Genomic DNA, 27,705 nt, shown 5'->3' on the forward strand with positions numbered 1-27,705 from the left:
GTCCTACATGTAGTAACGTGAAACAGGTGCAAAAGCTGCTAAAAGCACATTGAAAATTAGGAAAGTGGCCATTATTTATACGTTGTCCTCACTGTTCTTAAACAAGAGGTATATTTATATAAACAAATCCCTCTTGGCTGCAATCCCAGCACTGTTCCCAAACAAAGGCAATGTTTGGCAGAACTTGGCCACCTGCCCAGAAATTGTTACCAAAACAACCTACTGGTAATCTCGGTGGAACCTCCAAAAAATGTTCCAGGTTGGACTTGGCTCCCAGCCAAGTGCCTGGACCCTGGAGACAAAACCTTCCCCCTCCCTTTCTCCCAGCCGACTGAAAAAAAACCAAAAGAACCCAAACCGAATAAATTTCAAATGGAAGATTTATATATATATATATATATATATAAAGAAAACTATATACACACTACTAATCAAAGGGAACTCCCCAAAAGGGAAAAGGGAAGGGAAAGGGAAAAGGGAAAAAGGGACAAAAAGGGATACAAAAGGGACAAAAAAGGGACAAAAAGTTAAATACTCCCCTCGAAAGGAAGCGAGCCACACCACACAGCTACCACAGCACTGTCCGCCTCTCAAGGCCAACCAGACACGTCAGGCCTCACTCCCTCACCCGGGCAGAGCGACAGCAGAGCTACCTCCACCTTGGGTCTGCCGGAAGAAAGAGAGCGAGAGCTTCCTCTCTCTCTCCTTAATTATACTCTTGCTTACGTAAAATCGTATGGAATACTGGGAACATGACCTTGGTTCCTTGGTTACAACCTGATCACCAAGGAAGGCCTAGATTCAAAACCACTACAGTGTCCCTTCTAACTCAGAATATTCTGTTTTTCTATAAATCTGCCTTTGCCAATACCTTTGCTGGTGATTTTGTTGAGCAACACAAACCGCCCACTTGCAGCCGCCCTTCTCCTGCTGTGCCAGGCCCTCCCATCCCACAGGCAGCTCAGTCCCTCACTGACACAAGCCATGGGAAGCTTAGCATTTATTGCCAGATGCAGGGGGCACATGCTTTGGATTTTCAGTAAATGGACAGGGAAGGTCACCAGGAGTCTCCCAGGCAGGAGCTGGGAGTGCTGGTGCCCACAGTGCAGCTGCGGTTTGCAGGAGTCCCGGTCTGTAACACAACAGGGGACCTGACATGACTTGGAGGGCCTTGGTGTTGGAAGACTCAAGAAAACTAACTTGGCACAGTTTGTGAACCTACATGAATGAAATAAATCAACACCTGATGCATTTAAGGTATTTGGCAGAAGCAGAAAGGCAATAAATACTAAACATTTACTACTTTAAAAATGTTGCTACAGAAGTGGTCCATAGCTGGGAATCAGATTTTCCTCAAACTTGCACCAAAAAACTTCAATCACAAATCAAACCTCATATCACCAAGTCAGGTATTCTTCCCAAATATGCCTATTTCTCAGGAAATTCAAGATGTCTGTTACTGTTTTGTTTTAAAATATATGTGTAGCTTTGAATTCTAGACTCAAATGTCCTTTTTTGCTTAAACAGTAGCCTGAATCATATGATTTTCTGGTTTGGTCTGCTCTTGGACTACTCAAGTAGACTTCTTGGAAGCTCTCAGTAGATTTGTTCAGCTGGTACTAAAAAAAGGGTAATACAGCATGGTAGGCTCCAACCCTCTGACATTTTTAGTAAAGGAATGTAAGACTTGCCGAGACTTTTAAAATAGGAATACCAAAGACTGGCTGAAGGCAATTCCAGGTTTTGCCTGTTCTAGAGGTTTTGTTTGTTTCACACAAAACTTATTCCATGCATATTTATGTGCTAAGCCTTTCTTTGGTCACACTTGTTCTTTTCCCACATCAGTTGCAATGCTACAAGGAATTGAATTCGGCTGCAGCAGAAGTCCTTTGGATTTTCGATGTTAGACAACTGAAGCAATTCATCAAATTATTCTCTCTAAATATCTAGTGATTTAATGATATCTTGAAACAGGTTGATTAGATTTTGGGAAAAGACAGATATTCTGGATTTCCTAATGCAAAATTTCTTGCAGATACAAATATGTGGGAAAAGAAGTCACATGTCAAAGTTATGGGCACCAATGATTTGATTAGAAATAAGTCTTGGTCTTGTAACTCTTGGTAAAATATTTCCTGTGGGACAGCAGATAATGAAAAGTTGCACCTCCCCAAATAAAGGGGTTTTAGTTTGAATCAGATTGATAACAAAACAGATTACTTCATGTCACCCCGTAGTGTTCTGTCTCTCAGGATAAGATTATGCACACCCTATTCTGTGTGGTTACAGTGCTCACAGTACTGAAAAGTGGTGCTAGTACCATCCTGAAGATACGGTATTTGGAAATAATTTTCAAAGAGTTGGCCAGAAAAAAACAAAACCACAAAACAACAACAACAAAAACAAAGGGTAGGTTTTAGACCTATGGGTGTTTTGCTTTGTTTCTTACTTAGTCTCTTCTCTGGTTCCTTCCCTCTAACTTCTGTGTTCTCTGCTTGCTCCCTGGGTCAGAGATTTTCTAATCTGTTTCTAGTTAGCCAGCTCCTACTTGTACTTCTGCAATGTTCCACTTTGAGAACTATCCCCAAATAAGTAAGACCCAGGATTTGACACTGCATTCAATGCTACACAAACGATTCTGCATTTCTATAGCATATTGCATTCACAGTTAACATGGGATAAAAGAAATATTTGAGCTTGGTCTTTTTAGCACAAAAGGAATCGTTTACTGCTAGGCAAGCTCTGAAGAACAACATAGGGCACTCTCCAAACCTAACAGGTAGGGAAGATCTTTTTTTTAGCCATGGTATTTGTATATGTCAGTGCCTACATTTTGCAGCTGAAACTCATGTAGGTATGAACAGCATACAGATAATAGAATCTTAGAATTGTAGAATGGTTTTGGTCAGAAGGGACCTTTCAACATGTAAGTCTACCCCCCTGCCATGGGCAGGGACATCTTTCACTAGGTCAGGTTGCTCAAAGCCCTGTTCAACCTGGCCTTGAACACTTCCAGGGATGGGGCACCCACAAACTATTGTTACCAACTACCTATCTTCATCCTATTTGTTTTTAAATTCTACTCATCTTTCCTTGCATTTATGAGCTACATATTGCTAGGAATTTTTGTAGATTCAGTCCAATGTTGAAGTGGTGAAAAAAATCAGTATTTCGTCACAACTAAGAGAAGTTCCTTTAAAGCTGCAGTGTAACAAGAATGGAGTCCTGTATTTTGTTATGTCTTCTCCTATTACATATAGCTGAAATAGGAAATCAGATTCACCATATGCTAAAACACAGCAGGAACAGAAGGGTTTGTTCATTAACAGTTACATGGTATTCCTACACACCAGACTAGCTAGAAAAATCTCTTGCCCTATTTTCAGTCCATTATAGCAGTGTATAGATAGTATCTAAAGCAAAACCCCCCCAAAAATTTCGAGGAATTGACATTCTAAGAAAATCCAGTAAAGCAGCATAGAATTATATTAAATTAGTTTATTACTATTTTTGTTCTTTGCTTGAAGTACAGTGAGCAGGCTAACAGATTGGGAGTTTTCTGATGCTTTAAAGAAGTAGTTAATAAATATAAGAACTTTTAATAGCTGTTTTCACTTGAAATCTTCAGAAGCAATTTCTGCTTCCTCTTGACAGGATAACTCATCACCAGCACTGTTATCTAAAATGATATTTATCAGGAGATAAATAGCTGAAAGTTACTCTTCTGAGTGCCTGCCATAGGTAGTCAATATGGTTTTATAGCATCAGTAACTTGTAACATGAACATGGTAAGAAATTATCAGCACCTCACATTTTGTCCTTTCTGTTCAAAGAGTTTGCCATCTACAAAAACATCAGAGGTATTAGCCATTACTCTCATCTGAGAAGATGCTGTTAATAAAAACCTTACCATTCTAACTTGTATCCTAGTAGGCAGTCTTGAAGTGACTGAACCATGACACAAATTGAAATTATTCATACATTGGAAAAAAGTCAGCAATTATACTAGTACAACACACAAAACACATTCTGCAAATTTGACGGCAATATGCACAAAGGGATTTTATTATTTCTAAAGCATAGTAACAAATTATAAAGTGTTCTTATTGTATGATATAGCAACATGCCTCAAAATGTATTGAAAAGAAAAATAACTAAATACAGAGTATTTCTTATAAAACTTGCAAATATATGCATTTGAAAAATTTGGAAATTCACAGCCATCACCTCCCTTCCTTCTGTTGTTACAATTTGCCTGGGATAGGTGTTTTCCTGTGATATTCAGGACATGGATATACTGTCCTGAACTACATGCTTCTTTGTATACTAGACACAAAATAGTCTTTCCCACCTCATTTGTAATCCAGTCTCTGGAATGTTCATGTTCATGTTCATAGTTTGATGATGTTCTTTATGGTAACGAATGTGTTGCCCAGAGGGCAAGATCCAAGACTTAATTCACTCTGGGAGTAGCAGGGAAGTGGTTGGCATCTCTTTGTAGAAGGCACAGCATTGTCAGAGTGTAAAGAAACAGAAGCATTAATTGGAGGAAGGACCAATCTTGCTGAGCATCAAGGAGAAAGAAACATGGGCCAAGAAGGCTGCATTGTGCATGAGAGGTATTGTGGTGTCATTGAGAGGTATGAGGCAACCGAAACAGCTATGAAGTTGAATCTTCTTTTCACCTCCATGTGAAGAGCTCTGTTGTAGGTTTGGATTCTGGCAGGTAGGACAAAGAACAATTAAAAACTTATAGCAACTGTTGGTGTTTTTTGGTTGTTTTCAGTTGGTTGAGGGTTTTTTATGTCAAAGCAGAGAATCACATTAGAAAGCACTTTTTTTTCCCTACAAGTATGTAAATCCTCTCTTTCAGATTTAGTAAGTAACCAACTAGTTAGTAAGTGAAAGCATGGAAGTTTTCATTGACAATCGTAGAGTAACTTTTTATATATAAAGTGCATGATATATAACAAAGGCGTTATTTAAAATACCATTCAGACTCTTTCAGATAGCAAAATTCCTTTGTCTTAACCATAATAATTTTAGGTTGTAGATGCTGAAATTATATTAAAATCCAGGGAAAACAGAACAAAAATTTAAACCACTGTCATACCACTGCCAAAGCTATAAATCAGTGTTGTCTCTCCCATGAAACTGAGACGTGTAATATATTCCTGAAGAACAGTTAGTTCAGAAAAAAAATGACACTTACAGCTATCTGATATACTTCTGTATGTTCACTACTCTTCAGATAGTCTACTGACAACTGCATGAACATTTTCAGATAATATGCTCACATTTACTGGATGACAATATTTGATGGGATGACTCTCCGAAAAGGCCCTTCAATTTCTTCTTCATCTCTCTGCTGGTTTTCTTATAGAAAAATAATTCCTTTTCCAGTTGCTGGACTTTTACTTCATACCCTTTCAAGGTTTCTGCAATACCTTCACTGTCTTGTTCTAGGAGAAATAAAACTAGTTTAAGAACCAAATGTCAGAAATCAAGATGCCGAGCTAGATAGAGTATGTCTTGTATCTTGATGGCACTTTGCTTGCAATGTGCACATTTTAACTAGAATGACACAGGATCAAAAAGGCCATGTCAACCCTTCTTGTCAGTTTTAATAGCATATAGAAGATTAAGATCAGCAGGAGCAGTATATTTCTACTTTCCAGTATCAGTAAATTCAGTAGGAGAATACAAGAATTCTGATACTTCTTTAAAAAAGATTCAGTTTTCCGCTCACGCACACACCATGTGTCTGTTCCTCGGCATCCTACATGACATCAGAATTAGTGACAGCCAAAATATATCTCTGAACCTTATTCTTATATTTTTTCAGTTGGAATACAGTATTTCTATGTAGTGACTGAAGACAATACTTGCTGTATGGTCCCTTTCAAGCAGCAGATACCTGTGAAATTATGCAATAGCAACTGTAATTTTTTCTGGTGTTCTTTGCGCTGGAGGGTGAGCTGCCTGTCACACTGTGACTTGATGTGTCCAAGCGCTGATTCTAATTCGCGTATTATGTTTTCTCGGTCCATGGCCTTCATTTCCTGTTCTTCAATCTGCAGTTGTAATTTTCGTTCAGACTCACGTAGGCCAACGATCTAAGAAAGAAATACACTTATTTTGATTTATCAAAGCATTTTAAGAAAACCTTTTACCCTTCAGCGTAATAGATGAAAACATACAAAACCAATGATCTCTACAAGCCATTAAGCTTATGCTGGAAACAGACTTGCCATTGCTACCAGTTGACACTTTAGAACTGGACTGTGCACATTTTGATCACATGGACTAGTGGATTTTTTAATACCCTATACAAAATTTAAACTGAAACAACAGGGCTTTCCTGATTCTGAAAAACTTCCAACTTGTATCCCGCAGACAACTTATTTACAAAATCATCCAAGGTCACAAAGACACACCATATCCTAATGCATTTCATTTATATGTTTCCAGATATCAGAATAATTCTTCAGTATGTAGCTGTACACACTGCAGGAAGTGTATGCAAAACTAGTTCATACTGAATTTAGAAAAAAAAAAAAAATAGAAATATTAGCCTAAGCTTTATGAAGCTTTCTAAAAGCCTGCAGTTGGGAAGAATTCCAAAACAACACCACTACTTAAATATGCTGCTGCTCTGAAAGTTAGCAACACAGAAAGGGGGAAGGAAATACCCAGATTTGCTGCACCTTTCAAGCTAATGACCTCAAAACAAGATATACAAAGTTAACACACAAGTATATTATTTACATTAACATAAAAATTAAAAATACTTGAATTAATAGCAGATCTATGTAACCTGAAGAGATTTTCACCAAAAGTTTCCTAAATTTACTTTTACTTCTTGCTACCACTTCATTTTGTAGAACAATAATATAAAATGGGATAAAATATTATTTATTAGCCAAAACAAACCTTGTTGAAATAACTGATGATAATAGCTCTGAGCTCAGCAGCAGACAGGGAAACTAGTTTCCCTATTACGTTATTCTCACTCTGTGAAAGACTCTGAGAAGAGGACCTAAGCAAGTGCTGGCGATTATAAATACTTTCATTCTTGTAATCAATAGCAGCCTCCAGAACTTCAATTCCTTCTTCTAGCTGGAAAAGGACATGTTCTTCCTACAGAGAAACATGCGTGAGATTTTTTTTTAAGAAAAAAAGCTTAGAATTATTCTTTCAAGACATCTTTAACTTCACTCTCAAGAACAAAACTAAACTTAAGGGTAAGAAGAAGTGATAGTAGCACAGACAATGGGTCAGGAAAAACAAGAGGTAGAGTGCAAGTCTAGAACATTTGTCTTTTTCTGACATAGTACTACTACCACAATACAGAGATTGATCAGATGAAAACCAGATGTCATGTTTCCCCTTTTTATCCTTTCCTCATCCTCACTATAGTTTGACTTCTGCTATTTTTTTTTTATTTTTCTTTTTTTGTTATGGTAGTTTTTACAGGTCAGTAAGGAGTTTGTTGACCAAAACTTGTGTAGGGAAGTGGCAGAAATGTGTGGCCTGAAGCACTCAGATTTCTTACATCTTCAGCATAATGATTTCAGTCAACTCAAGTGTGGGCCATCCAGGTAATATGACTTATTTTTGCTGTAAAAATATGGAGTCCTTCAGGTCAAGTTTGTTATTCCACAAAATTCTATGAAAATATTCAGGGGATGTCATTATGTGAGCACATTGCTTGTTCTGTGTCATGACATTAAAATACCTGCCTGTGATAAACTCATGATCTTCTAGTTCCCTTATGCTCATATGATTCTTAGACCAGTAGACTTGGCAGGCCACTTATCTGAATTAAGTCTCTCTGAACCTCAACTTCGTTCACCAGCATGTAATTGGTGCTATCACAGCAGTATTCTAACACTGCTCTTTACAAAAATGCCCAGCCTCAGTTCCTTAGTTCTAACCCCTAATATTTGGAGACATTTTGGGTTCTGATTGGAATGCCTTATTATCCAACACTAGCTAAAACCAATATTTATCTCAGAGGTGCTTACTTACTTCAGCTGACAACACTTTACCATCTCTCAGTTTCTCATCCACACTGTTTCTCTTTCTGAGCAGCTGATCCCTTTCCACGTGGAGAACCTGAATTTTTTCCAAAATGTCTGTCTTGTCTTCAGTGGTGCTGCTCTGAAGCTCCATACTTTTATCACACAGCTCCTGATCCAGTATAGTTAAGCGAGTAGACAATTTCATACTGTCTTTGTTTAATGCCTAAAAAAAACCCACAGCAACCACAGATATAGGATTGAGATACTCCCTTTGAATAAGAAAAAAATAAGTGAAACTAAAGTGATAAAATTGCTTGCTTCTTGTAGTGGAACCCCATTTATTTTGAGCAGACAGCTACCATAAGATACACAAAAGATGAAAGAAAACAAAACCACTCAAGGTGCAGTTTTCTACATACTAAAAATTAAAGGGACTAGTCATTATAAGTGACAATACTTCAAGCTCAATTCAGTTTTGCTACTGAAAAATAAATATTGCAAGGTATCTCCCTGTCATGTTCTCTAGCTTGCAAAAGGACTGAGTCATATTCATAAATAATAAGATATCATGGATATATTAGTTAATGCTCTGCATTAACAGAACTCCACAGTACAGAACTGTTTGGTTTGGTTTGATTTGCAATTTCAGGGAGAAAAAGTGATTAAAAATGATTGTCTGTGTTATTTATATTTTAAGTGTTGATTGGTCAAGCCACACGATATCTACATCACCTTTAAAGACACTGGTCACTTGACTTGAGCCTCCTCTACTATCTTGTCTGTCTTCCCTGCCCCTCCCCCCCGCCCTAATTTTCTTAAATTACCTGGCTAGATCTCAGTTTCTTGATTTCCAGGTGGCTTTTCTCTTGTAATAACGCTTCTTTTTTGGCTACAATGGCTTCTCTTTTCTTTAAATCTTCTTCTAGTTCTGCTAACTGTTGGTGTTGTTGAAGAATTCTTTCCATTTCTTCGTCCAACCACTTCTTTTGCTCTTCTAATTTCTAAAGTTTCAATAGAGATCCAGAGAGCATTAGCCAGGACCTTTTGGTTCAGAATTTTATTATTATATTTACCTTTTCTATAATTACTGATAAAGGATAAAGCTGTAGCAGACATTGACATTTCTAATGTTAACTTTAATTCTGCTACAATATCTTAATTAAAAATAATAAAAAAACTGGACTGACTTAACAAGGAACTCAGCAATGTTATATTGCTACATCTCATATAAACAAATTTGTATCAGATGCATTTAAGTAAAAGATATTTTTCTTCTTAGAACAGTTATATAAATAGATGTCATCTACCTAAGCACAGCAAATAGGTTTAGAAGGTACCCTGAGAGGTCAGCTAGCCCATCATCATTGCATTATAGTTGCCCAAGAGCAGCTCTTTGTGGAAAAAACATTAGGTGACAAGAAATTGTGATGTTGAAAGAATTAAAGACAGTAAATGGCATCTCTGATCTTGTTAGTGTGGTCCATTAAAAATTTATTCTGAAAGCACAGTTTATCAGTGGATATATTCCTGGCAGGGTTTAACAGTTGCATTTATTTAACTTTTAAAACTTCTCTTCACCTTTAAAGACTTTAGGTAACTCAGGTTCCAGTGTCCGCATTGAAATAATGTAGGTGGCACCACTGCATAGAATACATACTTTTCTAGCCGTGTTACGAACAACTAAAATCAGAGATCACAGTAATTTATGTCAGAGTAGAAAACCTAACAAAATAAAATGTCCAAACAACCCATGGAGCATTTATAACATTGCACAACAAGATCACCCTCAAACCTACTAGAAAGCCAAACTTGTTGAACTCTTGGGTCTCTGAATCAGCATTTTTGACAAATTGTTGGGAGAAAAAAAAAGGACTTTTAAGGCCCTCCTTTCTTTCTTTCTTTCATTCAAAAAGAGTAAAAGAGATGCTAGACTATATTGCCATTTTTTGCTACAGCAAAAAAGAAGACAAAACTATGATGGAGCACTCTTTTTCCAAATAGTTCACAAAGATATATGACTAGGGGTGAAAAAAGATTATTTTATATCAGGGCTCACACATATTTGGAATAGATTAACTACCTGTAGTTTCTGTGGAGTTCCCATAGAGTTATTTTTCTTCTTTTTGAAATCAGCAATTTCTTTATCCTTCAGCTCAAGGATCTTCTGTTGTTGCTCCATCTTAAGTTGAAGTTCCTATGAACAAACAAAAAACACCATTCCTCCTGCATCAGTCAAATGCATTTAATGTCAGAGTTCACATAAGTATATAATCTGAAATACTGACCCTAAATTTATCTGTAAAATTGCTATTCAGAACTGGACATCATGTAATAAAATGGAAAAAAAAAAAGCTGAAAGCAAAAGGCAAACTGAAGATTTATGTGAAAATGTTTATAGACAAAATCTTAAGTGCATTTGTCAAGAAAGTTATTAAGTTATTACTGAAAATATTTGAAAGCCTGACGGTATAGTTTATTGTCTTTGAGGAAGCAGGGTGTCTCATTCTTTGTCATAAAGAAACAGGAAAAATCCTGCCTTAATTTGTTGCTGGTTCTGCTGAAGTTCCACTTCTAGTTGCTTCTTTTTTTCACTCTCCTCATACAGTCTCTTCTGCATCTGGGATTGCTGATGCTTCATCTGAGCCACATTCTGCTCAAGTTCTGTTGCTTCTCTCACACTTTGGTTAGATAAGGAAGCCAAATTCTTAATGTCTTGCTGCTTCTTCTGTAAGGTCTGAATGTTCATGTCAAATTTTAGTTAATACCAGGAAAACTTATAACTAAGATTCAACTTCAGTCTTTATTTTACTGAATTTTTAGAGTCAGCAAGACTTACTAACTTCCACCCAAACAATCACTTGATATTCCTGTGATTTCTGAGCTATCTGGTAAAGTTGCACAGGCAGAAAAAAAAGGTAAAATACAGTTCATGCCTAGCAGTACAGTGAAAGTAATAAAATCTAACAGCTCTAGAAAATGTGCAGAGACATAACGGTACCAGAATGCTGGTTCTGAGCTCAGGCCCACAAGCCAACTACTTTTTTCCACATGAAATTTCTGACTACCATTCTAGGATCGAGGCACAGAGCACCTAAGCTGGTCCTACACAGAATTTAAACTTAGGCGTAACAGAACTTAAAAATAGAAGGTCAGTGTCAAACAAGTATGGCTGTACTGGGCCTGGTCTTGGAAACTATCAAATGAATTTACTTAGAGTTGGAATTTATATTGTATTTTCATAAAACATTGATTTTATTTATGACAGGTAATAAATTTATAATAGACTCCTCGTATAGGTTCTTTTATGATACTACATACAATGGTGTATGGACATCCTATATCTCCCACTTCTTTTATGGCTTCTTACCTACCAAGAAAATATTGTATGTATCTAACCATGTATATGTTAAATAGCATTCTGAGTATAATCGTATTAAGTTTTTATTAGCTACCTCAATCCAGCCAACTTCTAAATGTGCGAAACAGGTGAGAATTTTACAAGCAAAGTGTTAAGGTTCAGATATGACAAGGAGATAGAGATACAGATATTTTAGAGATACAGATCAGAAATACCTGCACTTTCATCTTAGCTGCATCCATCTTCTTCTGGAACTCTTTTTGTAACTTGACTTTCTCAGGAACGTCTCTCACCTCTTTACTGTCCAGCTCCTGAAGCTGCTTTTGTGTTTCAGCCAGTTCCATTTTGGCCTGCTCAGTTTCTTGCTCCAGTTTAGTTATCTTCAAAGAATATTGCCTACTTACAGACTGAGCATCCTTACCTTAAAGACAGCATATTCAAATAGTTTAAAACCTACAAGATAATCAGTTGAAATGTAATACTCAGTTTTGTAGCTGAATCATTCCTTACTTTGTTCTGGCTAAATCGGTAATTTCTGATACAATTTCCAACACTAAAGGAACATGCAGTTCCTTTGTAACTCTGAAATGGACATAAAGGAAGGGGTCTTATATATGACTTTTTCACAAGTCACCTGTTACCAAATAAAGTGCCACCTGACCACCAAAGTTAAATTCTTCTGCCTATTGTAGTGTTGCCAAAATGGATCCCTGTATTTCCTAAATCTGTGTGGGTTTTTTTCCAGAATATGCCATTTGTTTATTACTCAGCTTTAAGCTTAATAATTAGAAAAAAACCTTGGATAGTGTTTCTACTCTGTGACTTGTCCCGTTTGGGCAATTGGCGGTGGGGCACAGAATCTTCCTCAGTGCCAAAAGACACTGGCAAGAGAAGGAAAGCATAGGAGAGGAGTGTGATTGAAGGAGCTGAGCAAAGACAGATGTGTAAGCCACGTAGGCTAACAGGGACACTGACATTTTCCCTCATCCACTTCCAACTCCTGTTTCTCTACTGTGATAAAATACAGATGATACAGCGATGTATTTTCTCTCCTATCCCAGACAACATATGACAAATAGATATCCATGAAGAGATCAGTAGCACTGAGCTTACATAGTTATGTAAAAATTAAGACATGCAGGACTTCAAGTTTTTTGTGGCTTTTCTTTTGATTCTAAATATCTTCACTCCAATTATCCCTATAGTAGCCAGTTACCTGTTCTTACTAATTCCTTAATAAGTTCCTCTTTCCTTTTGATATTAAGTGCAAGTTCTCTTATTTTTTGCTTGGCCTCAGTGAATCTCAACTCTGAGATCTTCAAATTCTGCATGTTAAAACCATGAATTTTCTGGAGGCTGTCAATCTCTTCACCTTGAAAAAAAACCAAAGCAAAATGAAGATAAAAAATCTGGAATACATGCTGTATCCAAAAGGTACTGCTCTGGAACACTATCTGTGGGGAGTGCTTCCACATGAAGTATAAGAATCAACAGGAGAGAATAGCACCAACAGTCTTCTCCCTGCTATGTGTCTAAACACAAAAAGAAACATATGCACTTCAAGATTCTAAATGTGAGGAAAACTATTTCTGAAAGCATTTCAGTGCATTTCTGGTAAGATAAGAGAATCCACTTTGTTTCATTGAAGAAGTACAAGGATTATATCTAACTAGCTTTCTGGATGACAAATATTACGTAAACACTAAAGCTACTGACATCAGTTTCAGAAAGGGAAAGAAGAATAGAATCTTGAAAGCCTACATTGAGCTGTAAGTAAAAAAATATTTGTATCAAATACACACATTTTGCTGGAAAAAATAGTTACACGTGCTAAAGACATTCTTGCATATGCTGATACTGTAATAAGATTTGCTCTTATGACTTCCATTTTACCTGTGGCTGTGTCAATCTGTAGTGCAAATTTGTTGGATAAACCAGGCTTGTTTATTTGACATTTCACATCACTTAGATCAGGAGGAGAGCACAGAGAAACCTGATTTTGTGTCCATGTTTGGTTTATGGAATGCCTAAGGAAGAATGATAAACATGCTAAACTGCAAATACACAGGGATATAATTTGTTTCATGCAAATTATATGATCCTAACAGAGGAGAATTCCAAACTTAACATGGCATTTATACCTTCTTTCCCATCTATGCTCCACACCACCCACAGACACATCATCCCCACCCCATTCCCCAATCTTCATGGTAGACTCCGGCCTCAAACCAAGGATTATGCAATCTTTGTTAAACTTATGTTTATTAAACTTATTTTGCAATATGCCCCCATTGGTCCCACAAGTTTACCACAAGTAACATTACAGACGGTCTCATATCATGGCAGGATCAGGCAGTAATTCTACCTTTATACCTATAGATTTGTCTGTAACAAAAGTTATAGAACAACAAAAAATTACTTAAATGAGGTTTTCTCTTTGCTGCCTGTATTTTCTTCCTCTTCATCACTCTGATCAGAGAGGTGGCAGTGAAGGACTTTATCCTGATCTTCTATTTTGCTCAGTATCATCTGTCTGCGAGCATGGAATTCTGCCATTATCCTGTCCAGTGAGAAGGCACGGGGGCCGGTATGCACCTGCCAGAAAGCACACAAAAATAGTGATGGGTAAAAACAGCTGTAACAATTTAGTAATTTTTTACTGAGATTTTTAAAAAAATATTTCAATTTAAAATTCTGACATCACCTGAACTTGTAAGCAAAATTAGAGGTTTTCCCTAATAACTCTGAATACCTTTGTAACAAAGTTTTGCAAGAGCTTCAAATGTGAAAGAAGGCACTGTTAGCAACTTGTTATTCCACATATTCAATATAGTGGTAAAAATAATAATTCATGTTTGTTAATGTTTTGTATTTGAAGCCTCAAAATGCCCAGAAAAACACCAGAAAATATTAGAGCCTTAGCACTTGTAAGTAGGAATTTTAAGTCTGAATATTTTGGCTAATTATGGCATAGCGATTGTTGCAAGACAATAATTTTTCAGAGTCTTTAATGAGAAGCTAAGCAGTATCTGAGAAAGCTACTGTCATGTCATGGCTAATTATTTGCCCATAAGCATTACAAAGCAGAGGGGAAAAAATGTAACATTTGGGTAGACCTTACCTTTTGGGTCTCTGTACCTGAAGGTGGGTGAAGGAAGTGTAGCAGATTTTTTGTGAGTGGGACACTGTAGGGCCTCCTTGCAAATGTTGGCCCATCTTCACAAGCACTTGAGGTATCCAAAGTTTTCACATCTGTAATCTTCTCTAATTTCTCTTTTAGCTGATCAATAAGCATTTGCTGTTCTACCATTTTCTCAGTCTCATGAGAAAAAAAAAAACAAAGCAAAAGTGAGCTCTGTATCATATTTACCATTTCTAAATTCCATACAAAGGTCATGAATCTTGTAAATCACTCACTGACCCTAAATTATTCTGCCAGGCACAGGCAAATTCTGTAAAAAATCGAAAATGCTATGACATATCATCAATCAACTCACATAACAACACCAATAAATTTTAGACACTTTTTTTAAAGAAAAATCTATCCCAGTTAAGTTACATGAGCCTATCTAGGCATCTAGTGAGAGGTGGACAACATAATTAGCAGCTCAAACTTCCTTTATATAGGTGTTTATGGAGAAAGGGGAGTTCAACAGAAATGTTCAAATGAAACACATGGTCTGAGTCTTATGAATTAAACATGTATATGGGCTTCCTCTTCCTCTTTGAGCACTTCCACTTTAAAGATTATTTGTATAAATAAACATAAACATGTACGTGATCCTAGGATCACTTGCTGCTTTTTTCTTCCACCCAGCCTCAGCTTTTGTTGATAATGATAGTTTGGAGATCTTATCTGCTTCTCCTACAGCATTTGCTGTACGTTGTTCAAAAGTATTTATGTTATCTAAACTGATTTATCCACAAGGCCAAGACTATATACATTTTCAATTCACTCTCTTCCTTTTGACTCTTTTTTTAAAAAAATTTAAAATCTGGCCTTGCAACAATAGAAAAATTGAAGAATAGCTCATGATACACTTTGCGTTCTCCCAATTTGAGTAAAAGTTTCTATTCATTCTTATGTTGTTCTCTTAGACTGGAAGTTCCTTCCAAACACAAACATACAGTGCTGTTGCCGTTACGTCATGATGGTCCAATAAAATACACACAAGAAGGCTGATTCAGGGCAACATAAGAAAAGGCCTCCCTTATTAAAAATCCCAGCTCTTTTAATATCCCTGTCAAATAGCAGCAAGCAAGCAGCGAGCAAGCAGCAAGCAAGTAGCAAGCAAGCAACAACATCCTAATTGGCCACTCATCATTACTGATACACTTGGCAGCAATTGTGAGACACCTGGAGATGTCCAAGGACAAGCCTGCGGTTCTTACATACCAAATCTCACAGTCCACCCTTACTCCCCAATTAGCCTATGGTAAAACTTACTTATTTTCAAGGCCACACTTGAAAGTTTCCCAAGTCAATCTCCTCTTCCAGGGAGCTAACAGACCCGCTGTTAACCCCTACACAATGCCTTACATATTGACATTGTTTTGGAATACAATAAATATTATTCCTATGTCATAGGAAGTAGAATATATGTATGAATATCACATTTATTATAATTTTGGAAGCAGCAACAGCTAACTGATTAACTAGAAGCTATTATTTAACCCTTTTAAGAATCTTTGTCCCTGATAGTATTGTACATACAACCCCACAGTGTAACACCCAAGTCATAAATATGTATGTTTACAAACTAATACTTGTTACTTTTAAAGTTTTTATTCTATTATGTATCATTAAATTACATATTCCTGTGAATACAAATTAAAATATTTGACAAAAGTACTTGATTTTCATTATTCTATCTGTTTTTACATAGAAATGGTAGTTTAGTGAAATAAATACCAAAATGGTGCTTGAAAGCTCCCAAGCTTCTCTGCTGTCTCTGATACTGAAAGAGTCATGATCTTTTACCTACACTGTTACAGATTCAGTTAATTACCTTATATCCTCCAGAATTTATATATGCATTATCACAGTGTTAGTTGACACTATGGTGTACAGGTTTAAAATAAAAATATAAGCAAAGGTGACAGAAAAGAAAGACAGTGACAGAAGAAAGAAAAAGATGATGACTAGTATACTTACCTTTCATTCATTGACTATCCCCAAGCCATCATTAAAGAAGAGGAAAAAGGAGAAAAAGTATAATAAGGAGAAGAGCACTAGCTATCCATGTTTATGCTTTTCTCTTTTAAAAAAGTTATATAATAATTTATCTGACATCCATGTCACAGGCAACACCAGGAAAATGTTAACTATTCTATCTGTGGTCTTCTTGATCTTAAAATGTTAGGCACATGAAAGCCATCTTAATTCCATTAGCAAGGACAAGAAGGAAAGAGACAAGCATCCTCTTTGTCACTATGTCACTTTCCATTATGTCATTCAGTTTTCTCTATTAGTGAAAGATCAGAAAGTTAGGATGGAATTCTGGCTTACAAAGTCAAAAGGGAATAATACTCTAATTCTTAATAAAGCTATAACAAAATAAGTTTCTATGCAGTCTTTCAATTAAGGCATTCTGTAGGACCTTTACAGTAATTTTTAGAGTCTAAAGAATCTTTCAAAGTCTTTCAAATTCTAATTCATTACTTGTCCTGAAACTACTTAACAATAATACACATCTGGGGAGAGGGCTATGTGTTATGCTTCAGGAAGCATGGAGAGAGTGAATGATTCATCTCAGGTTATACAGACTTCAGGAATCACATTATTGTGGTTCACCCAGAGGATGAACCCAACTCATTAAGTGATACAGCTCTAATTCAATCAAAATGTTTCTAATATTGACTGGTAGTTAAGTAAAAAAAAAAAATACAGGGACCTGTTGAATGAATTCACGCAGTGGAAGGAGGGTTCAATACAGATACATGTGTACCAGTGGAAAAATACCTGTAATCTATGTGTTTCTTGAGCCTCCTTTAAAGATTCCAGTTGTTCTTCATTTTCCTGTAGTAATGTCTTTATCTGATTCTGTAGTGTCTCCACTTCACGATCCTTCTGACTGAATACTTCTTCATCCATAACTAGTGCCTGCTAGATAATACAAGAAAAGTTCAGCTGGGGAAAAGGGAAGAAAATGGAAAAGTTGGAAAATGAATCAAAATAAATGAAAACCTCATTTGTTGTTAAAAGCCATGATCAGAACTGCAAAATTTTGAAGTATGTATGGCAAATTGTCTAAGTGGTTATCTGCCATTCCTACCAGTTACTTTTTCACTTCATCTATTGATTTTGTTCTGACAAGTTTCATTCTTCCAGTGGGAATAATTTACTCATAACCAAACCTCCTTTACTGAAATATATATCTGAATTCAATTATTCTCCTTAGCGCGCTGTTACATGCAGACACAAGATCTCAGCATCTTGTGATTAATACCTCCGTCAAATGAAAAAATAAGAACAGCTGCTCTCATTCTGAAACTCAGATAACAGCTTAAAGAAACTGTAAAAATACTTCTTCAGGTGTTCTTGTGAATGAATAATCCAATACTGATTGAAGGAGACTTCCAAATGTTACTCTTCCAGGAAGCCTGTAGAAGCCAAATGCAAAATATTGAAATACAATGTCAACCCACACATCTTCTCATTCCCGTTCTTCCTATTTTTTTCCTCCATGAGTCCTGCTGGTGGAGGCACAAATTAGTTTGGCTGTTAGCTATGACCAATTCACTATGCCAGTATTTTAATTTCGTGTAAGACAGTATTATACAGGCAATCATAGCTGTTAGAAAAGAAAAGGGTATGTACACGCAAGAATGGGTCCACTATTAGCTATTAAATCTGCCATACATAAATGCTGCTCTACAATCTGTGCTGTCTCAGATATTTTAGCCTTTCCTTAACCATCTCCTCCTGGCTGTGGATGGCATATTCTCCTGGGGAAATTTAAGTTTAAGCTAAGCTCTTACACTGTTTTGAACCTGGAAACAGGGGGTTAAAATAAGCCACAGAGGGCAATCAAGAAGTAAGGAAAAAGTTGTGACTTAGATTGCTTGAGAACAAAGAAAAGACAACATTTGTTTATGCAATTGCCTGATAACAGTCTACAGACATGGCAGTTTGGTGTGCAAACTAAAACTGGGTTGATGTTACAAAATTCTAACTTGTTGGAGCACTGTCTCCTTCCACTACACAACAGACTCAAATTAGTTTTTCTAGCATTCATCTTATGTCAGAACTTCAGTTTCCAACTAGTTTACAGTTGTTTAAAGTTATAAAATTAATTTGAGACTGTTTATCATACAATAATCTGCACTATTTCTTACACTTTGTTATTCATAATCAACATTTTAACTCAGCTTATCCAAAATTTGGACTTCCTAAATGTATATGGGGCTGTTCTCAAGAAGATTTATTTATTTGATCATGTTTCAGTTCTGCCAGGAGACATTATCATGCTTGAGAAGGCTGAGAGCTCTTCTCCCCATAGGTCATTGCCTGGGACTACTTTCTGCTGTCTGAGAAACAGCTAATTAGAACTAGCAACAGGTAGGGACCTTTATGGGACATCTGCATGTTAAGACTCACATATCTTGTTTTGAAATTCTCACCTCAGCTAGAAAACCATAAAGAAATATGATGCCACCAAAAAGCAAGAGTTGATACTTAACACAAAAGTAAGTGTTAGAAAACTGATTACACAAAGAAATCTGTAAATAATTTAGAAACTCAGTTATTTAAAGGCAGGGTAATGAAAATTAAATACAGGAATTTTTTTGTGAGAATATTGCTGAAGAAATACAGGTTAGGAAAAGCTCAATAAGAGTCACCATTGGAGGCTGCAGGTGGCTGACCCTCTTCTGATCCCTCTGTCAATCCCACAGTCCCCAGCAATGGATCCCAGTTGCTGTTTCCCTACCTTCTAGTTCCAGAGTGTTAACCTTACTACTGCATCTCTGGAGCAAACAGGTAGCAGTTAGCTCCTCTTGCTGTCAGACAAAATCTTTACGCTCATCTTGCAGCTTGGTCGTGGATAGGGATCAAGTATCTTCCAGCTCTTTATTATTTCTGTTTCTTTGCTTTCCTGTCCTGCTGCAGAACAGGCTGCCTCTTCTGATTCTTCCTCTCTCCTCCTCTGAGCAGGAGATGATGCTTCTCTTACTAAGCTGACCTCTGCCTCCACTGTTTCTTCTTGACTACAGGAACGATTATTAGAGCTGAGGGTTCAGTCTCTGGTTTAGTGTTTTGTTTGTGTGGCCTCAGAGCAAGAGACCTCCTCAATGCCTGTTTGTGGGCTTTTAGATCAGGAAAACCTCTTGCATTTCTAAGAGCACTGGACAATGACTACAAAGGCATGGGCCAGGTCTGACACAGCTTTTCAAGTCACTGTGTTTCACCTCCCCTCCTTCAAATGATGTATTAGTCTGATGGGTTAATAAGCCTGTTCAGGCATGAAATCCCAAGCTGTCAGAGGCAGCAGTGACCCTATGCACCTTCCTAACTCCTCCCATACACACTGATACCCCAGGGATCAATCACCTTAGAGAATGTTCCTGTGTGGCATCCCCAGTAAGCTCTTTAACCTTATGAACAATAATCGAAATCAGGATCACAACACATCACTATAAACAGTCTAGTTATAAGAGGATACTGAAGGAAATTAGATAGGCTTCAAGGCTATCAAAAAACTATCCTGGAGGAGAGGAAGGGATAAATGTCATTTTTCCCTCTCTCCACAAAATGTCTCTCAGAGAAGAGGGGAAAAGTATAGTTGCTGGTTCTTGGTGTACTGGAACACCCCCAGTGCAAGACTCAAATACCAAATTAGGCTGATGGCTGATGTGTTTTTCATAGGCCTCCCATGGAAAACAGAGTGATAAACAGCACAAAAACGAGGAAAATCTGAAAACAGTCATTAATGTCTCCTGAAGGCTGTTGTACAGCTAGAAAGGAATCAAGCATGTTATTATTCAAGGAAACACACAAGTCAGCACCCAAAGCAGATATACAGCTTTGTGACCTGTAGCACTCACTCAAATAACAACGGGTGTAACAGCTAAAAGTTTAATCTAGCACACTCAAATCAAATCTGTTATTATCTTGAAGGCCTTCAGCCACAGATTGGGTGCCAAAAAAGACTGTTGTGCGTTAACCTCAGTAAGTAGCTAAGCACACACCAATGCTCTCTCTCTTTCCTCCCCACCCCCAATGGGATGGGGGAAGAGCAAAGGAAGAATGAAAGCAAGAAAATTTCTGTGTCAAAACAAAAACCGTTCAGTAAGTGAAGGTGAAGTGGAGGAGAGAAAGTAAAAGAAAACAAATGACACAAAGGCCATCACCCACCACCTCCCAAGGCTGACTGATGCTCAATCAGTTCCCAGGTAAAATACAGCTAATCTCCCTAAACATTCTATTCTCCCTTTTTATTGCTGAGCATGATGTTGTATGACATGAAATATCTCTTTAGATAGTTTGGGACATTTGTTTCCACACAATATGTGTGGAAACCCTATTCACCAGGGTTGCAGAGCCAGAAACAGAGAATGCCTGTTGCTGTGCAAACACTGTTTAGCAAGACCTAAAACATTAGTGTGTTATCAGCATTTTATTGGTTACAGATCTAAAACATGGGACTCTAAGAGCTGCTACAAAGAAATTAACTTCATCCCAGGCAGACCTAGCATATCAGCATAGCTAAAAATAAAAATCTATCAGATGAAACAGCTCAGCCCCAGAGTCATCTTGAAACTGATTAGCCATTACTTTTACTTACCTCTGTCATCATTAGGATGACTGTGTTTTCCATGATCCATTAAAATAAACCTATGTCCCAGAGATTAGCCAAACAAAATGATACAAAATTGCAAATTAAGTTTAAATTGTCAAACTGTCAGGTGACATCTTTATACATATTTCAGACTTGAATTCAAGTTTTGGCAGATTGCTTTTTCACTTAGTTATTTAAATAATGAACTTATAATTAAATACCTGGCATTTCTTTAGTTCCTTCTTTAGCTGAAGAATTGTTACATGATGTGGCTGTGGGCCAGTCTCAGTTTCTGTGTCAGTTTCCTGGACGATGAGAGCTTCCTTCCTTACTTTCTGTACCATAGCAATCCAGCTCTGCAACCTGTCCCGCTGACTTCTTCTTAAGCTAACGTCATCATTCAAATCAAGTAGAAAGCGGAAGGCTTCATCTACACAATTTCTGTAACTGAAATATTGAGCCTGAAGACGGGTGAGCTGCTCCTCGAGTGAACTGATATGAGGTTTTTCTTCATTTAAGTTGTGTAAATACTGATTACTGCCCTGCTGGTTCTGCAAAGCGTCCCGAAGCAATCTGATTTCAAGTTCCATTTCATCAATCCGGCATTTTTCAGGGTTGTAATTTACTACCGGTTTATTTCTAATGTTTTTGGCTCTGTTGGCATATTTAAGGGAATTTAAAGATTCATCAAAGTCCAGTGAGGATGGACTTATACATGTTATCATAACAGTCTTGGCATTTCCTCCAAGGGAGTCCTTCAAAATACGAGTGATTTTAGCATCCCTGTATGGAATATGTACACTTTTCCTTTTTGGGTCTCCAAGGGCACTGATGACATTTCCCAAGGCCAAGAGACCACTGTTGATCTGAATTGATTCTTTGAAGCGTTCACCAGTATTTCCAGTTTTTGCTACCCTCTCTGATCCTGCCAAATCCACAAAATGAAACTTCGAAGCAATCAAATCCCGTGCAGCGTCAGTATTTTTTTGAGACTCTGCATATTGCTTCTGACAAATACTGATGGTAAAAATGGCATGAGATCGACTAGAGTGCTCATTCATCTGTGTTGTGCCTGTGTGACGAGCTGCATTGCCACTTTCCAGCAGGCTTATCACTTCATCTGCACATTCTACTTGGAATTCTTTAGCGCCAACAATCACTTCAAACACCGAAACAGGTGAAAGCAAGAATAATCCAATTAATTCTAAAGTCTTCAGCAAGAGTTTACAGTAATAACTATAAATACATATTAGAGAAACATACAAGCCTCCTGCATTATTAGGAGGTCATAGCATATAGCTATAGAAAAAGAAGACACCAATATGTGAAAAGCATGAGGTGCAACACATCTGAACCCTGCAGATATTTAATATATGGATATATTTAATTGTGTCATAGCATTTGAAATAGTATCTTAGACACAAGACACGACTCATTTACACATTGCACATTGCCTTACACAATTCACAGTCTAGTGCTAGCTGGAAAAAGTATGACCAAAGTCAGCTCAAAGGATATTTTGCCAGTTTAAAAAAGAAATAATACTAAAACCAATAAGATTTTTAGTAAAAATGATTCCTGGCCTGTGGTAAGAAAAGAATGTCTATCCTAAATAGCTTGGATAGTTGGGTCTTTGGGATAGGTATCTGCCAGCAACCTAACAAAGTAGAAGTGTACTTCTACCAAATACTCCTACCGACCATATTTTTTGTCATATTTTTCTTTAAATTAATGATGGAAAATGTCCTAGCACAGTCTATTGAAGCTGACTCAAACTGTACTGAAGAAGAGAAATACGGTAACATGTAGTGTGGGATCATTTTGAAGCAATTACATTGTCTGCAAGATTTGTGCTAAATTAGTGCCTTCTTCCAGTTACAGACAAGAAAACCGTGAAGCTCAGAAAAACAATATAACATCAGTAAACACAACAATTAAAATATAAACAAACAAACAAAAGCCAAACCTAAAACAGATAATACAGTTTGAGAATAAACTATCTCTGATGCGGATTTGTCTAGCATTTTCCTGTGATGAAAAAGGTATCTAAAGGGCGTTAATCTCAAAGCCTCCAAAAATATCTACTACTACAAAAATACCTACTCCTCTTAATGAAGAGGTCTCTTCCACTCATTTTATAGTGAAAAGAGGGCAGATATTTACAATAAAGGGGTGTTAACAATTACAACTTTGAAGGGAGAAGCAATGGTTTAATCTTAAAATACTTATTCCAGTGAACAATCACACACTATTTCTTGACAAAATTTGCAGAAGCAATAGTTGCAAATTTACTTTATCATTTGTTGCCATTCCCATCCACATAGATACATCTGTATTACACACAAGTATCAAACCTCAAAACTGCTTCAAATAAGTTAAATTGACTTTATATTCTGAAACTTGAACTATTAGCATTAGTAATGAATGAGCATTTCATGAGAAGGCAAGAATAACTTGGAGAGACATCTGAAACCCAACATATCAAATTTTAGAGCTGAAATCCTACCTGTATTTCCCTTCTCATCTTCTCGGATATGTAATTCTTTCACAGAGGTCTCCAGCTCCAACAAATCTCGAAGTTCTTCCTTGTATACCTCTATATAAGATACTTTCACATAGAAGTTAATATTACGGTTTTCAGAAATATGCTGAAATAATTCCTGAATAGCTCGTGGGATTATGCCTTTTTCATCCACTGCAACTGATGCTAAAATACAAGCACAAATGTCACAGAGGCTTCCAGTTATTCTGTCACATAAATTACAAGGACTGAAAATTGAGAGAAGTCTGAGAGATTTGGTCTCAACATTCTAGAACACAAGTTCTATGAAGAGAGACTGAGGGAGCTGGTGGTGTTTAGCCTGGAGAACAGGAGGCTCAGGGGAGACCTCATCACTCTCTACAACAACCTGAGAGGAGGTTGTAGCCAGGTTGGGGTCGGTCTCTTTTCCCAGGCAACTATCAGTAAGACAATAGGGCATGGTCTCATGCTCTGCCAGGGGAGGTTTAGGTTGGATATTAGGAAGAAATTTTTTACAGGGAGAGTAATCAGGCATTGGAATGGGCTGCCCAGGGAGGTGGTTGATTCACGGTCCCTAGAGGTTTTTAAGATGAGACTGGATGTGGCAGTCAGTGCCATGGTCTAGTAACCATGGCAGTGTTAGATCAAGGGTTGGACTTGATCTCAGAGGTCTTTCCAACCTGGCTGATTCTATGATTCTGTGATTCTAAAAAACTCTGAAAAGCACAGTGTTCACAAGGATTTTTGTAAATATTTATTTTTTCTGTGGGGCAGAGTATTTGTTTACATCCATTATTAGGATGCAAAGTTAAGTTCTAAATTACATGTTATAGTCCTGAAAGTTATGACAAATATGGAGTCTGTTTTAAAGCTATACTCCTTAGAGTACAGATTTCTTCTTTATCCTTACTCATTAGGGTTGGCAGTGACAAGATCTCAAGGGTTTGAGAAACTATAAATTCTACTTAAATAAAAAAAAAAATCATCAGTACCTTGGTGAGACAAAATTTATTACCCATATTTACAGTAATTTCCTATTTTTTCCAAGTAGACATGGAACACTAACACCAAACTCTATTTTTGTCTTTTAAGTATTCAGAGTAGGGCAATGCTTCCATTATTAATTTGTGTTCTTTATTCAAGAATATGGAAACTATGAGATGATACCAAGAATTTTTTCACCAAAAATCTAAAGGGTTGGTCATATGTAACTATGAATTTAGTAAATATATTTGTAAAACTAAAAGGCTGTCATTCCTGAGCTATGAACAGCCTTAGATTGTGGCACTCACTACCTAAACAATTTGGCTAGCAATGCTACTTAGAGGAACATTAAATAACTGCTAATGGAGGGAATACAAATGATGTTACAACAGTAAGCAGAATAAAGAAGACAATGGTACGAAGTTCAACAAGGCCCAGTGCCAGGTCTGGCCCTCGAGTCACAACATCACCATCCAGCTGTTCTTACCCCAGCTTGTAGCTGGAAAGCTGCCTGGCAGAAAAGGTTGAGAGCAGCTGAACATGAGTCAGCAGTGCCCAGGTGGCCAAGAAGGCTTGTATCAGCAATAGTGTGGCCAGCAGGACCAAGGCAGGGATCGTCCCTCTGTACTCGGCACTGGTGAGGCCACACGGCAAATTCTGTGTTCCGTTCTGGGGCCCTCACTTCAAGGAAGACATTGAGGTGCTGGAGCATGTTTAGAGAAAGGCAGCAAGGCTGGTGAAGGGACTGGAGCACAAGTCCTGTGAGGAGTGGCTGAGGGAGCTGGGGTGATTTAGTTTGGAGAAAAAGAGGCTCAGAGGTGACCTTATTGCTCTCTACAAACCACCTGTAGGGAGGATGTAGCCAGGTGGGGGTCAGCCTCTTCTCCCAGGTAACAAGTGACAGGACAAGAGGAAATAGCCTCAATGTGCACCAGGGGAAGCTTTAGATTGGATATTAGAAAAAATTTCTCCATGGAAAGAGTGATCAATCATTGAAACAGGCTTAATTGTGGACTTAGTGGTGATGGGTTAATGGCTGGACTTTATGGTCTTACGGGTCTTTTCCAATCTAAATGATTGTGTGGTTCTATCACTCTAAATAAAAGGAAAATTTTAATACCCAGCAAGAGATTCAGAATAATCTATTTATATCCACTTGGAAGAATTAAATCAATTAAATAAATTTCTTTGATGTCACAGAAATGTCTCTTAAAAAAACCCAAACAAACAAAGGCAACACAGAGTGAGCAAGCAAACAATTAAGTACCTAATGCATGAATTTTCAAGGTAAGATAAACACAGGAAAAACTCGAAAAACACTGCATTTCAGAAACAAATTCTAGTTTAAGTTGCATTTTAAAATGTGGAGTATGAAAGAGCAATTTTTTTTTCTTAGATATTTTTGATATAGCCTAATTTATGGATAAGGCTTTAGAACAGTGTAATTAATCACATAAAATAATCACATAAATTTGGAAGGTTTTTTTCTTACTACACCTTTTTTTCATTAACCCTTAAAATTCCACCACATCATCTACTGTGTAGTAAACATTTAACTTGCACAAACACACTGTTGACCAGTTTAAAAAAATAACCTACCAATGTGGTCACCGCCGATGGTGTAAGTCTTCCCAGAACCAGTCTGTCCATATGCAAACACTGTAGCATTGTATCCCTCAGTCAGAGACACTAGAAGAGGCTTAATGCAAACAGTATAAACTTCTTCTTGGGTTGAGCTTTTGCCAAATACAAAATCAAAAGTGAAGACATGGTCCTTTCCAATGATAATTTGTTTTGCATTTGGGACTAATCTGACACACACTTGGTGGTTATGAAGTATTTCTTTGGAAAGCAGAGGTCTGACTCGGACTGCAACTTTAACTGGGATCTCCTCCATGCCAGACTCCAGCCCTGTGCTTCCCACTCAGTGTTCACATAGTCAGCAAGAAATCTCTTACTACTGCTTTGTTCACATTATTCTCAGTTGTCTGCAACTAAGAAAAAAAAGTTTTCCACATTATATAATAAATAAGAATTAATTTCCTGAAATAGAAAGTTGACATTTCTTAAAGTAAGTGCCATTACAATCTTGAAAAATACCCGATAAAAAGGTAGCTCTACAAGTAACTGTTTAATCTGTTAATTTCCAAGCTAGCAGACTTAAGTCTGAGAGTTGCCTGATTTTCTATTTGAACATAACACAGCCATATGAAGCAACGATATTGTACGAGCTTGTTAATAGACACTGTTGATAAAGAAAATGCTTGTAATGAATCCTCTCACTTTCCTATTCCTGCATTCATACTGCATAGGCACCATAAATCAGTTGAACAGAACCTTTTACTCCAAAAGTTGTATGTATACACCTGAGTTTTAAAACTCTCTTCCACTTATGAAGCACCAAACACTTGTAACTCCACACGCATAGAGAAAGAAGTTGTGCTACCTGTGAATGAAGTGTGATTTTAATGTATCTAGTTACTACATGTAAAGCATTCCTCTGATTTTAATCTCCATCTTTAAGCACATACGTGGGAGGGAAACCCTATTTCACGGGATTCTATTTTATAAAAGAATGTGGGAATATTTCATATTCCCAATATGCCAAAGCCACAGAGATACTGTGGCTGTGTGGCTGTGTGGATGCATCGTTTGCCTTCGAGTGCCTGCCATAGCGCAGGAGCAAACACACTGCCGGGATGCTGTGAGGGCGGCCCAGAACATTCTCCGTGTTTGCCGCCTCTCCAAACCTGAGAAGGAGCCGGGAACGGGATCACGCCTGGGTGTCGGGAGCCGCCAAGGGCCGCGGAGCTCGCCGTCCCCTGGCTGCCGCCGCGTGTGGCCGTGCCGCCGGGCCGGTGCGGCGGGAGGGCGGGCGAGAGCAGGGCGGCAGCGGCGGCCGGGCCGGCGGGACGGGCGGGCCGCGCTCCGCGCGCTGTTTGCGGCCCCTTGCTAGGCAACGGCGCCATGTCGGCACCGCCCGCGCCGCCACCGCCCCCAGCGGCCGGAGGAGCCGGGCACGGACGGGCCGCCACGGGC

The 27,705-nt window shown here is 37.7% G+C and overlaps 1 protein-coding gene across 7 annotated transcripts; it reads right to left on the reverse strand.

The window, feature by feature from the left end:
- Positions 1-3,512: 3,512 nt before the first annotated feature.
- On the reverse strand, positions 3,513-27,524 carry KIF27 (kinesin family member 27). 7 transcript variants are annotated; one of them, XM_027880342.1, is made up of 18 exons: positions 27,417-27,524; positions 26,266-26,660; positions 23,668-23,868; positions 21,383-22,320; positions 17,345-17,485; positions 14,504-14,701; positions 13,802-13,977; positions 13,276-13,409; positions 12,599-12,754; positions 11,598-11,803; positions 10,561-10,758; positions 10,105-10,218; positions 8,849-9,025; positions 8,032-8,247; positions 6,934-7,140; positions 5,918-6,116; positions 5,298-5,462; positions 3,513-3,679 (listed from the first exon to the last, which is right to left on the reverse strand). In XM_027880342.1, the coding sequence occupies exons 2-18, from the start codon at positions 26,561-26,563 to the stop codon at positions 3,612-3,614; spliced, it is 3,792 nt and encodes a 1,263-aa protein (XP_027736143.1). In that variant the 5' UTR covers positions 26,564-26,660; positions 27,417-27,524; the 3' UTR covers positions 3,513-3,611. The 7 variants fall into 7 exon arrangements, with proteins under 7 accessions (XP_027736143.1, XP_027736171.1, XP_027736125.1 ...); XM_027880370.1 differs by having other exon boundaries at positions 11,676-11,803; positions 17,345-17,488; XM_027880324.1 differs by having other exon boundaries at positions 17,345-17,488.
- Positions 27,525-27,705: the final 181 nt, after the last annotated feature.

This window comes from Empidonax traillii, unplaced genomic scaffold (genome assembly GCF_003031625.1).
Source record: "Empidonax traillii isolate 1590-97213 ecotype Southwest subspecies unplaced genomic scaffold, ASM303162v1 scaffold6:size4315531, whole genome shotgun sequence".
Classification (NCBI taxonomy): domain Eukaryota; kingdom Metazoa; phylum Chordata; class Aves; order Passeriformes; family Tyrannidae; genus Empidonax; species Empidonax traillii.

Excerpts from the sequence above, each read along its gene's own strand:
- KIF27 (XM_027880324.1), bottom strand. The coding sequence starts at position 26,563 with ATGGAGGAGATCCCAGTTAAAGTTGCAGTCCGAGTCAGACCTCTGCTT. Across the intron at positions 11,804-12,598 it reads TAAGGAATTAGTAAGAACAG|GTAAGGATGCTCAGTCTGTA; the intron begins GTAACTGGCTAC and ends GCTGTCTTTAAG. Across the intron at positions 10,759-11,597 it reads CAGCTAAGATGAAAGTGCAG|ACCTTACAGAAGAAGCAGCA; the intron begins GTATTTCTGATC and ends ATGAACATTCAG.